General features: G+C 47.8%; 1 protein-coding gene across 1 annotated transcript in view; it reads left to right on the forward strand.

The window, feature by feature from the left end:
- The first annotated feature begins 443 nt into the window (after positions 1-443).
- The window catches only part of LOC142583068 (uncharacterized), a 197,213-nt gene continuing 184,224 nt past the window's right edge, over positions 444-13,432 (forward strand). Inside the window, exon 1 of the mRNA XM_075693354.1 lies at positions 444-2,792. Within this exon, the coding sequence (XP_075549469.1) occupies positions 2,312-2,792 (481 nt within the window). The 5' untranslated portion in view covers positions 444-2,311. The remainder of the gene's footprint in view (positions 2,793-13,432) is intronic.

Here is a 13,432-nt window from a genome sequence, read left to right on the forward strand (position 1 = left end):
TTCTTTGTGCTGTTTAAATTCACGTATATCAAGGCAGTGATTAAACGTGTTGCCGTTGTAAGAAACAATCGTGTCGTGCTCACTGGGGATTCCGAAAGTTATTCGCTTTTGTAAACGGTCGTTAGCATAAATAATTTTGGGCATTTTCAACAAATTATCCTTGCAGGCAGATCTACCTGTTTAGAAGGATAAGTTTATAGCTTTTGAAAATTAGAATTTGCTAAACGAAAACTTACCATTTTTCGAATTTTATCAGTCTGTGTAAACGGTACCTGCAGGCAAACGAGAAAGCAAGGAAATGTCGATTCACAATTCACCTTCCGCATTATATGTGACACTTTGAAACGCCGATAATTACTACAACGCTGTGTGTTCTCTTTTTACTTGGTTCCATTGGTGAGATTACCATTTCAACGAGTGCTGGTCTTCTCTTTAACAGCTGCTGCTGTCAGAAAAGGAGCCTACGGTGGCTCGTTGAAGAGACTTCTGAAAACACCCGTTCCGGAAGGGAGGTCTGAAAGGAAGGACCGAGCTTCAGCGAGAAGATGATTTGGTTTATTTATTTTGGACGCCGACAGAGCTCGCGCTTCGGGCAGCGGCGGAGGTGGAGCTGGGCGTCGGGCGTAGACGGGAAGTCCCCGCAAGAGGACGCATCGCCTCGCTACTACCGAAACCACCGAGCAGTGTTTTAGCCACGAAGACACCGCCTCAGCATGCGGCTTGTGAGACGCAGCCGGGCAAGTCTGGGAGACGCGTTCTGGCGTTTTGAGTGCCACGAAGGACACAGCGTGTCGGCAGGCAGGCCGCCCGGAAACTCATAGACATTGCTGGGCAGCTACGCATCGAGACGTAAAGGAACTACTGCATCTTACTAATCAAAGTGAGAGAGAGAGAGAGAGAGAGAGAGGAAAAAAACCACGATATTTAGTCAAATCATAAACCGTGTTTATTATTGTATCGTGAGTGTACGTGGCGCGCCAAAACAATCTTCCTTTCATCATCATCATCATTGCCTATTGACCAGTCGTGATCTCGTCTGCCAAGAGTCACCGCCAGAGCTCAAGCGTTCGACTCGAGAGCACCTCTTCCGATTCGTGCCTGCGTTTGTCGGCCCGTCGAGTTCAAACTTTTTTTTTTCGCATTGCTCAAGAAAACGGCGCATGCCACGAAGTGGATACAAAAAGTGCCAGTCGGTATAGAGCTTCCTCGAAGGTCCAGAATACTGGGAAGGGACACTCGGAGCTTCCTACAAGTGGAGAGTCAGCGGTTCAATCGGTACAGGCCAAGTGTTCTGTTTATCGCATTCGCTAAACAGGCGACGCTTTTCGTTCAAGCTTACAGAAACAGCAGCGTAACAAGGTCCCAAAGAAAGCCGATCAGAAGTCGATCTGTTGTGGTAGCGGCTGTTTCTGGGGCGCAGAACGACAAATGACTTTTCTTCTTTGGCGATCGCCGACTAATGGACTGGAACGAGGCTAGCCGGCCTAACTGAAGAAAGACACAAAACCTGCACGAACAGCCACCGCGCTTTGGCAGTCCGTCGTAGGATGGAGACGGCGCCGAGAAAATACGCCTCAGCGCTCCTCTTCCGACATCGCGCAACAATGCCGCCAGCCTCATTGCAGAAGCCGATCTAAACAGCTTCCATTCAAGCCAGCCGAAGCTCTCCGAAATTGTCGACGAGAACTAGACGAGCCTTCTTTGTTGGCACCGGTTCTTCCCAAATGCGCCCCCTTTTCGTTCTCGTGATTCGCTCGCGGGCTTTCCTTTTTTTTACCCATTCAAAGTAAAAAATACGGTAAAGTTCGAGCCGAACTGTGTTTTCGCTTAGTTTATTGTTCTCAAAGGCGAGCCTCTTCTCACGCGACGCCGCGAGTGGTGTTTCTCGTTACTGTACCCGCCGGGTTCGTGCTTCCCGCTCGACAGTGTGTGGCGTTAGAACTCGCCCGAGGGTGTGCCGGCCGCGAGACGTCGGGTCTGCACCCGAGCCAAGGCCGTCACGCTGTGGACTCTATACACGCTCCACCTGGTCTCGCAACCAGCTCGAGCAGCCGCAGCTGCCGCAGTCGGAGCGTCGGCGAGCCGAGACCCCGCGGGCGGCAACAACGCCGGCGGCGGCAGCGCGCCGCGGACACGACAGTCGATCCCGCTGCGCGAACTGACTCCGTTCGACGTGCCATTCGTGCCCGTCCCCACACCGCCGCCGCGTCGTGCCACTAACCAGCTGCCGAATCGCGGCTGCCTAACGCTGAGCCAGCGGCCGTACTCCACGCTAAACCGCCACGCCACGTTCGCTGAACCCGTGGCCGAAATGGCGGGTACGAGCAGCAGCGGAGGCGGCAGCAGCAGCAGCGTCCAGCCCCCGCGAACGCTGCCCCCGACGCCCCGCTTCAAGAGCTTCAGCTCGTCTTGCCTGCACAGCCCGACGACCGAGCTGCACACGTACTCGGACGTGTCGCCCACGGACTTGGCGACGACGCCCACGTGGCAGGAGCGGCCGGCGTCCCGCTTCGTGTTCTCCATCTCGCCGCCCAGGGCCTCCTCCTGCCTGGGCAACCAGAGCCCGCAAGAGTACCGGCCCCTCTGTGCGGCGTCCGGCGACGGTGAACGCGCCAGGGGCGGCAGGGGGGTGCGTGGCGGAGGGCTCGGCACAGCGACCAAGGAGGACGAAGACGAGGACGTGAGTCGCAAGGCGCGCTGGATCATCATCACCACCGCCGTGTCGCTCTTTGTGATGAGTGTGCTGCTGGTGGGCATCATGCTCCGGCTGGCTCCCGTCATCGACGACCTTGGTGAGTAGTGCTTAAAAATCGTGAACTAAGGCCAGATCCCTCGTCTTAGTGTAAAATCTGTGATCTGGTTCAGTGCCCCAACGCCATTTCCCGGCTATTCTGAGTACCATGGTGCCATGCACTGTCCGACGATTTTTCCTCTGCTGCATTTAATAACGACGACCACCTCGTCTTTTGCACAAGTGTTGCGTCGCCCGACATCACTTCGCCGTAGCGCGCAATTGCGAATTGGCTTAAACGAAGTAGGCTATAGCCCGTGCACAAAGTCGATGATTTCTCCGAGCATATAAAGCATAGGGTGTCGTTTAACGACCTCGAATAAATGAGGATATTGTGAGATATAGCACTGCTCTACTTTCTGGCAAGAACTTGCTATCGTTAGAGTGTGGGGCCTGTAGGCTATTGTAAGCGGACCTAGTTATCAATTCCTCTGTGCCCCAATATAGTCGCCATAACTGTACTTTCTTTACCAGTAAACAATACTGGTACTTCTGAGGCCAGCAACCAGCTATGAAGAATGCGTGTGATTATTACTGTGGTGCAAACGGGAGCTGAGCAACACCATTACTGTCTTGACGGAAATGTTCATTTACGCGTCGAAAACATGTTCCCAGACGCGTATAGGCAGCTGCAGCAATATTTCACCGAATGAACGTACAAGGGTGTTCATCAACTGAGCTTACAATTAGTGTGCTAAACTATATAGATTCGCATTACTCTTAAGCGTTCCAGCTCTTCCGGGATAAACTCATCTTGCAGAGACCTGGAGGCCTAAATCTCTACAAGATCGTGGCAATATCAAGAAAGTTTTGGGTCGTAAATATAGCGGATTATGGTATTACAAAGTGCGTGTTCAAAAAAAAAAGAAATATAAGCAACTCTTGGTTGAAGACTTCCAAACAAAAAAGCGCGGCAAATCCTCTCAACCAAACGCCCGCTTCGCGAAGCGTTGAGTGTCTTCAAAGTCTTACTACTGTCGAAGCTCATTCGCGAAGACACGTAGTGAAAGGATCGCGCTCAATTTCAACTCTGATTTTAGCCTTCCCCCTCATCATAACCTGTGACGTATACTGCACACCAAAGAATACCGACTGTAAATGTCATTCTTGACGCGCATTTAATAACACTTCCCTGTTTTGGAGCGACAGAGATGGACAGAATTCTGCGATGTGTCGTCCTCACCCTTCGTGCCACGTCTTTCGCCCTTTCGGCCTTTCAAAGACGGATAGCGGTTGTTTAGAAATGCTTCGTCTGCATCCCATTCTTGCGTTGACTTTATCGAGCGCGAATATTACCGGCACGGAAAAGTGCCTCATTTGTCCACTCTGTACACAATCAAGCTGAATATATATATATATATATATATATATACACTACAGTCTGTCACTACGGACTAAAAGGAGCGCACTGAAAGTAGTAAAAGTGTCTCCGACTTCTTCAACCAGAAAAACGGAGATTATTCCAGCTTAGAGGGACACGCTCAGGGCGTCGTCGGTTCAGGAGAGCGTGATGGCGATGTCGCCTCACTGAACCGCGACGCGCTTGGTTCCGAGGTCCCAGTGTGCGAACGTGCGAGCTCTGTCCCGTGGCGACAGAGAGCGTATAGGGATCCGAGAGCGAGACACACAGCGACAAATTATCCGCGTTGATAGAGGTGAAAATGAGGCGGATGCTATGGGGAAAGGGATATTCGCTGGGCGTCTTCGTGCTTAAGTGCAGCCGTCCGAAAATGAGAAGCCGGCCTGCTTCGGGGATACGCGGTGCCTCTTCATTCATTTTTTTTATTATTATTTCTTTCTTATAAAGAGCATTGTAGGTTGTAGCTGTTTCGTGGATCTGTCCCGAGAACCCGATGCCAAGACCATCGCGTGATTGCAAACGGCGTGGCAGCCTGGTGAGATCTGAAAAGCGTCTCACGCTGACGTGACCGCGGAGCACCCTCCCTTCCCGCTGTAGTGAGCGTACAACGTTAAGAGTGACGATGAAACCCTCTTTTCGAGTCAGGATGACTCTGTGTGTGTGTGCGGGAATGGGAAGGGGACGGGAATAGAAGGGAGGAGAGGGGGGTTGCTTCTCTGGGAGACAAATTGGGTTTTCGAACATCATCCCACAACACGGCTCCGGCGCCGACGACACATTCCCGTGGTGCTAGCATTGGCCGCGGACTGGAGCAGCGTAATTCGTGTGATGGGAGTCTGGACAGCGCCCGTTCCGGCAAGAAAAGAGAAAATGCGGGAGGAAAGCAAAGCAACCATTCCCGTTTCTATCCGCAGAATCCTGCTCAGAAGACAACAAAAAAAGAGAGAGAGAGAGAAAGGAACTCTTTAGAAGTAAAAAAATAGAAACAAGTAGGACGTGCAAACGAACATCGCGGAGATGTTGTTCAACGAATACGGCAATTGCAGCGAGGACGCGCGGGCGGTGCATGAACGATTAAACTTTATTTTTCTTGTCGCTGTTCTTTCGAGCCCGACAATTTTCGAGCAGAAGTCGACAGCTGCGCGATGGCCCGCTGATGGCGGAAGTCGAGATCCTTCTTCTTGAGTGAAAAATTAATGACCCCAATGTGCGAGTCGCCTCATCAATCACACGAGCGTGGCTTAAACCACGCTCGACCGCGTCTTGGCATTTTGTAGGTCGTGAAAAAGCTGTTAAATTTTGGAGAAACAAGTTGTCCAGGGGCGAAATCTCTTTTGTAGATTCCCTGAAGAACAACAAATACCTTCGTTTTCTTAAAAAAAAATAATATTCGTTCGTAAATTACTTCATGCGCGTCATAAGAGCACTCCCGGCAACATTTTGAACCTTCTTCGCGTATAATCGAGGCAATAACTGAGTAATTATAGCGTTCCGTTCAACTGCGTATGGAAAATATTTTTTTTCTTTAATAGTACCTCTCAGGAGAATATTTTGGAGCAAATGTCTTGTTTTCACAGGTTTAACAATTAATAGCTGAGAGTCTTATATATATATATATGAGCAAATCTGTTCAGGCGTCGCCAGTAAGACGTTATTTGGAATTCAAGGCCAAACTTGCGAACGAGTTGCGCATGAAACATACAAGTAAAGTATAGATCCTTCTCGAACAACGGCAAGGCGCGGGCCCTTCTTTTCTCCGTGCTGCGTTGCATTCCTCCAAAACGTAGAGGTCAATTTCACGCTGTCGCCTTGGAGACAAAATCGGTGAGATTAAAATGGCAAATGTAATAGGCAGCTCAATGAAATCGTCACTCCCCTCCGCTATGTTATTTTAAAGCGTCTTATTAGTCGCTACCGCACAAAACCTTGAGGAACAGCGCAGCCATGAACCGTGTAGTTTTCCTTTTGTTATCTTCTTTTTTCTGGCTAAACTGACATTTGCATGTTATTGCCAGGTCTCAACGAGGACCTAATAGAATATTATTGACGCGTCCATGCACCACGATGTTGTCAAAAACTCATTTCTCTCCTTCAAGTAAAGTTTACAAAATACGCCTCCCTGACGAAGTTCTCACAATTAGAATTTATAATCGAGGCCTTTGCCAAAATATTTTTTCAGAACTGTAATCTGACATCATAACCAGCTACCTACAGGCTAAATCACAAAGTTCGCGAATTAAGTATAATAGCTTGGTTCACTGCGAATGGTGGCATATCTTGTGCTATAATTCACCGAATAGATTACATTCTAAGAATGTAGGCAATAATTTTGCTCTGTTCACCACAAATTCAAACTTTGCGATAGAAAAGGAGAACGTTCGAAATGCTTTCATAAGCGATTCGTTCAGTGTCGTGTCAGTCAAGTAGTTCTGCAAAACTACTTGTATAATGAGCCTGTTTATGTACAATAAAAACTTTCCGAATATTTCTTGTCTGTTATCTGGTCGTTACACCGCACATACCTCAGAACCTCCATCCGGTAATTATGAGATGTCCATCGAGTTCTCTGAGGACTTTCGGGCTGCGCTGCGTATTTTCGTTTCTACTTGTCAAGAGAGAGATAGCGTGAGTCTGAAAATGCAGTCTCCTGGAACCTATTTGTAACGTATTTATGACATTGCTTGAAATGCTTGCGGCAATGCAGGGCGATGGCACGCTAACTTAACGTCGAAATTATTATGCATATGATTGTCGGGGTTAAATTTTCTTTTATCTCAAGGTGACACCTGTCACTAATCTATCTATCTATCTATCTATCTATCTATCTATCTATCTATCTATCTATCTATCTATCTATCTATCTATCTATCTATCTATCTATCTATCTATCTATCTATCTATCTATCTATCTATCTATTCATTCATTCATTCATTCATTCATTCATTCATTCATTCATTCTTTGGTTGCAGCTTTCCGCATTCAAGGAAATAGAAACGCAGTAAAACACGCATATTCACCTCAGTTTAACTGCGTTGCGCTGCTGTGCGTTGCTCTTTTCTATGTGCGTTGATATCAGCTATGCCGCATAAACCAATTGTTGCTTCCGACTGTTTACGTCTGCTTTCAGAAAGTTGGCTTTGCACATAGGCATACTTGTCTAACAGAAAAAAAACGCTTTACCAACTATAATCAAGAAGGTTGTACTTGTGCAGTTCGAAGCTTCCTTTCTCTAGAACCGCTCCGAGCTCACTTACGACTACGCTCCAGGGGGCATTACACTCACCATTGGCCTAAGCTTCCGCAAGCAGGGACGGGCTCTGGTTTCTCAAGGGCTATCATATCAGAACACCATTTAAGTATGAACCCCTAGGAGAGAAAGAAATGAAAGAAAGGAAAGGCAGGGAGGTTAGAAAGATAAGAAGGAAATAAAGAGGGAGAAACAGAGCACATGACACACAATCACTGCTACTCACAATAGAGGATAGCAACTAACACTTGTCATTGCTAAAGTGATGATGATGAATGGGATTTATTGGCGCAAGTGCCAGGTGTGGAAGGCAGGAAAGGAAAGGCAGTGCGGTTTACTAGAAGAAAAATCTGGTTTGCTACCCTACATGGAGGAGAGAGGGGGACTTTAAAAGATAAGCAGGAAATAAAGAGAAAGAAACAGAACGCATGAAACACTATCACGGCTGTTCACAGCACAGGATAACAACTACCAATTGTCAGTGCTAAAGCGATGATGATTAATTGGGTTTACTGACGCAAGGCCCAGATGTGGCCAAAAAGCACCATCAGTGCTAAAGTCGTTTGTGTAGATTTTTTGTCCGTAAGAACGGCCGCAGTGCATTCGTAGCCCTCTGCTGCAACGGCTTGTGAGGTCGCTATTCTATACGACTTGTTCTGGCTACAGTCTGTCGTTGGTTCAAGCTAGCGCAGTCGCGAGCGTTTGTTTCTGCACATTATATCCTGGGCAGTCGCGCAAAACGTGTTCAAATGTCTGTTCGAGACCACAGGCATCACAGGCAGTGTTGTCACCCATTCAAACAAGGAAGGCAAAAGATTTTGTCAATGCTATACTCTAACGTCTCATTCACACAGCCGTCAAACGTTCCGTCGTGTCACAGCAACGGCACCAGTTTTCGTCAGGAGAATGTTTCCGAATCGTTTTCTCCTCAGAAACGGTTCGCCGGCGACGTAAAGCGGGGCTCTACGTTTCAGTCCCCAGCACGGTGACAAGCCTCGCCCCTGCATAATGGACCAATCAGAAGTTAAGAAGCCGTCGCCAAATACAGCCATTTTACAAAGTTGCAGCTGGCAACAGCAGTGGTTTAGCGGATAGGTTGCGCAAATCTCAACGTCACTGCGTATGGTTGCATGGCGTTGGAGAGTGTTGGTAATGTACTATTAAACACTTTATTCTTAGTTTATCCGAACATTACAGCAAAATAAAATTATTGAACAGATGCAATGCATAATGTAGATTCTATTTCTTTAGGTTTAGGCGGACGTGGGACCGTTCAGTCAACACTGTACAAAACCGCGCTGTGGTCGGCATCACCACCGCCGTCGCTTATTTGGAAACTGCTCCGTCGTGCCTGTATATATATATATATACATATATATATATATATATATATATATATATATATATATATATATATATATATATATATATATATATATATATATACACTTGGCGGTGACGCGACGAAACATTTGACGGCTGTGTGAATGAGGCCTTAGCCACAACCAACAAAACAGAAAAGCATCGCGTCGGCGCAGTCCTGGTCGAATGCAAAGGTCTATAAATTCACTATAGTTGATACCGCTAGCACACCTGAATGCTACTAGGGTACTTCGCGTACTGGCACGGGACTTCACGCTCGCTATGTTCACACCAGCCCTTAAGAATCCATAAATATCCACTGCTGGGGATGGCTTTAGCGCATGTTATATGTATCTAGGATAGAGAAAAAAATCAAGGACCCTAACGGCGTTCCTCAAACAGCTAACGTTATCTTAGAACTGTGAGAAATACGACTACACTTTTCGTGTGTTTGTGGACGGTTAAACAACTCGGGCTTCTGCTACATCTGAGGATTGCATACAAGACGTCTACAACTTCAGCTGAATTAGCTGTGACTCGGAAAGAACTAAGACCAATGTGCTCCAGTACACCCATGCCAATGGACAATGGTTTGAGTTTGAAAATCCGAGCTACAAACAACTGGTCACCAATGGGAAAAGGACTGCATGAACAACGCGTGAATGAAGAGTGCCACGTTGCACACCAAGCCAATTCACTAAGATCCGGACATAGCTTTTGATTGATCACTAGTCACTTTCGTATTTCGGGGCAAAGGTTGGGCACACCCAGAAGCGAAACTTGCATTAAGTGTTGCGTTCTGCAGGCACTGATTTCACGACACGGCTATTTTCTGCCATCCGAAGCGCCTGCATGTCGCACTGTAGGCTCGTGCAAACTACCACCAAGATTGCCTGTCTAGACTAGATACAGACTTATGACTCAAGTTTCTGTGAAGAAAGAGATGACGTTGTGAGACATTACTCCGCAGATTGAGGCTGCGCGTTGGGTTCACTTGGCAACAGCTGCCCAAGATATGCCGAGAAAATAACTCAAATTGCGAGGCATGAAGGACTCTAGAAAACCATCTCGTATTTTTTTTTTTTGCTAGAATCCTGAGGGCGACTGATAATGCCAATTGCTTCGTCAGACATTTTCTTGGTCATTTTCTTGCTTTGAGGACAGCTTCCTATGAAGGAAGGTTCTTGGAAACCGAACAGGCAGTTCGAGTGCGCGATGTGCAGCAAGCATACTACTTATATTTTTTTCGTTACGACTTTGACTGTAGCCTGTAGTACCGCTTTCTAATCCCTGACTCTGTCTGAGTTGAGCTGGGGGTGCACAAAGCTCTCCGTACTCATCACCATCATCTTCAACCGCTCGGTTACATTTCTTTCTCGTCTCCTTTCTCTATACATGGTAGAGCAGGCCAGAGGCTTCCCTCCTAAGAACGACTTCTCAACCTTTCTATTTTTTCTTTTCTTTCATCTACGTGGAGGATACTTCTCGCTTTCGCTCGATATCTATTTTCACTCAGCAGAACAATTAAGAAGGTTAGCTGTGAATAATGTCATCTATCAATTACTATATATTTAAGTTATTATGTGTACCACGGTTCCCAAAGATATCGGCCTTCAGCTTTGCACAGCCTCCTCTCTTTGCTTACTCCTCCTTAAATGTCAAACATTCTTTTTTGGAATAATTGTTCTGGGAAGCAAGTTGTTTGAACAAGCAACTTTGCTTTTAAAAATATATTTTGTAGCCTTTGGCGTGAGCTCTTTTTGCAAAGAAAGGGAGACAGGCATCCGCCAGCGATAAAGTTATTTATTAAGGCTAGGGGTGTTTCGAGCATTTAACGTTTAAGATACAGGCATGTAAAAGCTGCAAAGCAGGCTCACAGACAAGCTAATGTTGCGCAAGATTTAAAAAAAATCAAATTATGGAGTTTTACGTGCCGAAACAACCTTCTGATTATGAGGCACGCCGCAGTGGGGAACTCCGGACCACCTCAGGTTCTTTAACGTGCACCTAAATCTAAGTACACGGGTGTCTCCGCATTTCGCCCCCATCGAAATGCGGCCGCCGTGGCCGGGATTCGATCCCGCGACTCGTACTTAGCAGTCCAACACCATAGCCATTAAGCAACCACAGCGGATGTTGCGAAAGATAGCGCACAGGAAGCAGACTTCCAGATTCTCAGTAACCAGCCATCGAAAGCGTTTTATTGACAGGTGTTTGTGGCTTTGCCACAGAAATAAGCGAGCGCTTCGTGGGTCTTTGCTTGAACATGGGGCCTATGCGGCGAGGTCTCAGCCGAACGACCTCACCTAAATCCGGATAATGAGCTGACACAAAGCTGTGGCGAATAGCTTGTCAGGACTGCCGATCAGTGCGCAGCATGTTGGGTCTCACAGGGAGAGACAAACGACGACTTGAAGCAGGCATTTCTAACAATGGCTTGCAAGGAACACGCGAGTCCAGTGTTCGCTATAACACACCAAACTGATTAAAAGGTTAACAAAAACCCGGGGCACTTCGCCGACCAAATAAAGATTTAAAAGAAAAGAAGACGTTTCGGCTCCCACACGGGAGCCTTGTTCACAGGTAAAATAAACAAAAGTGCTCGAGCAGCTCGCTTAAATAGTCTAGAACACGTGACGCAGGCAGCGCGCATACACTGACGGCAGATTGCCATCGCTCCTGTTCAGAGTGTGTGGCGTAGTCTGGATCATGAGGGACTCAAGATAAAGGCGTCGAGATAGCCCTTTTTCCCTGGCAAGGACACGTGCCTTCCCCCAGTCGATTGCGTGGCCGCTTGAAGTGGCATGCTCAGCCAAGGCACTGGATTTCACATTTTCTTTTTTGACGTCATAATTGTGCTGTTTAAGACGCCTTTCAAAGTCACCAGTTTCGCCAATATACACGTAGTCGCAATCCGTGCATGGGACAACGTACACAACACCTGGGAATTTCTGTTTTGGTAATTTGTCCTTAACATTGACGAGTGATTGCCGTAGTTTCTGGTTTGGAATGTGTGCCACTTGAACATTGTATGAACGCAGAATACGGCTTAGAGCTTCACTCGTGGATGGGATATAGGGTATTCCGGCGCGCTTTTGACTAGAGGCAGCATGGGGTAACTGTGGACGTGCCATTTGTCGTTCGACAGCATTTAAGAAAGAGCACGGGTAACCACAGGCTGATAGTTCCCGCCGTACCACGCTTACGTCGGCTGCGTAGTCTTCTTGTCTCGTGCAGATTTTCTCCGCGCGTCGTAGAAGCGTCGAAACCACTGCCCTTTTGTGAGAAGCAGGTTGCAAGGAGCCGAAATGCAAGTAGCGTCCTGTGTGAGTTGGCTTTCTGTAAACTGCAAACGACAAAGTAGGCCCCTTTCTTTCAATCAGCATATCAAGGAACGGAAGCTTGCCGTCGACTTCCTCTTCTACCGTGAACTGGATCGCTGCTTCCATGCTGTTCAGGTGTGAAGTGAACGACTGAACTGCTTCTTTATGAATGATGCAAAAACAGTCGTCCACGTAGCGAAAGAATGCCTTCGGAGCAGGGCTGAACGAAGCGAGTGCTCGACTTTCAAGTGCTTCCATTGTCAAGTTAGCGGCAGTTACCGATATGGAAGCTCCCATAGCCGTTCCGTGGAACTGTTTGTAGAAACACTCTTGGAACGTAAAGTACGTATTTGCTAAACAGAACTGTAACAGCCGAGCCAGGTCCGGTGCATCAATGGGCGATCTCTCGGGTAGAGTGGCATCCGACTCCAGAGCGGTACTGCATACATCCACGGCCAGTTCCGTTGGCACACTAGTAAAAAGCGATTTCACGTCAAAAGAGACCAGGATGTCGTTTTTGTCCAGTACGACGTCACGGACTTTGTCCATCAAGTCGTAGGAATTGCGTATGTGAGTGGCACGTTGTCCGACGAGGGGCGAAATGACACGATGTAAAAATCCTGATAGCTTGTGCAGGGGTGAACGCGTGAAATCTACAATTGGACGCATGGGAACGCCTGGCTTGTGAACCTTGGGGAGGCCATAAAGAGCAGGGGCCGAACCATTATGACAAAGTAATGTAAAATACAGTGACTTGCGTTCAGGGGGGACCACACGAAAGACATCGGCCAGAAGCTTCTGGTAGTCTCTTTGCACCTTGGGTGTTGGATCCCGGTCAAGTTGAACATACGTATTCGTGTCTTCTAACAGCGTCAACATCTTCTGGGAGTAGTCGACCTTGTCCAACAGAACAGTCGCGTTCCCTTTGTCTGCGGGAAGGATCACGACCTTGCAGTTGCCGCGAAGCCTCTTCACCGCTTGACGCTCTTCTGAAGACAGGGCCGAAGAAGGGGGGCCCCGCAGTCTGGAGAGAACAGACACAACACGAGTGCGGGCCTCATCACGGTGCGCGGGATCAACTTGGCTAACGGCGTTCTCCACTGCACATACAAACTTCTTTTTATCCCTTGCAGCTCCGGCGTTGAAGTTGAGGCCAAGGCTGAGGACCGAAAGCTCAGTTTTGTCTGGTTTGTACGAGGACATGTTGAGAACCGTGCACTTTCCTGCTTTGCGCTGAACGTCGTTTCGCTGGGCTTGAAGTCTGCGAATCTTGTTGTCGTGCGACAGATCATCTTTCCGTGCACGAAGGCTTGCTTGAAAATTGGCATGTAGCTGCACGCTTGCGAAA

Source organism: Dermacentor variabilis, chromosome 5 (assembly GCF_050947875.1).
Source record: "Dermacentor variabilis isolate Ectoservices chromosome 5, ASM5094787v1, whole genome shotgun sequence".
Classification (NCBI taxonomy): domain Eukaryota; kingdom Metazoa; phylum Arthropoda; class Arachnida; order Ixodida; family Ixodidae; genus Dermacentor; species Dermacentor variabilis.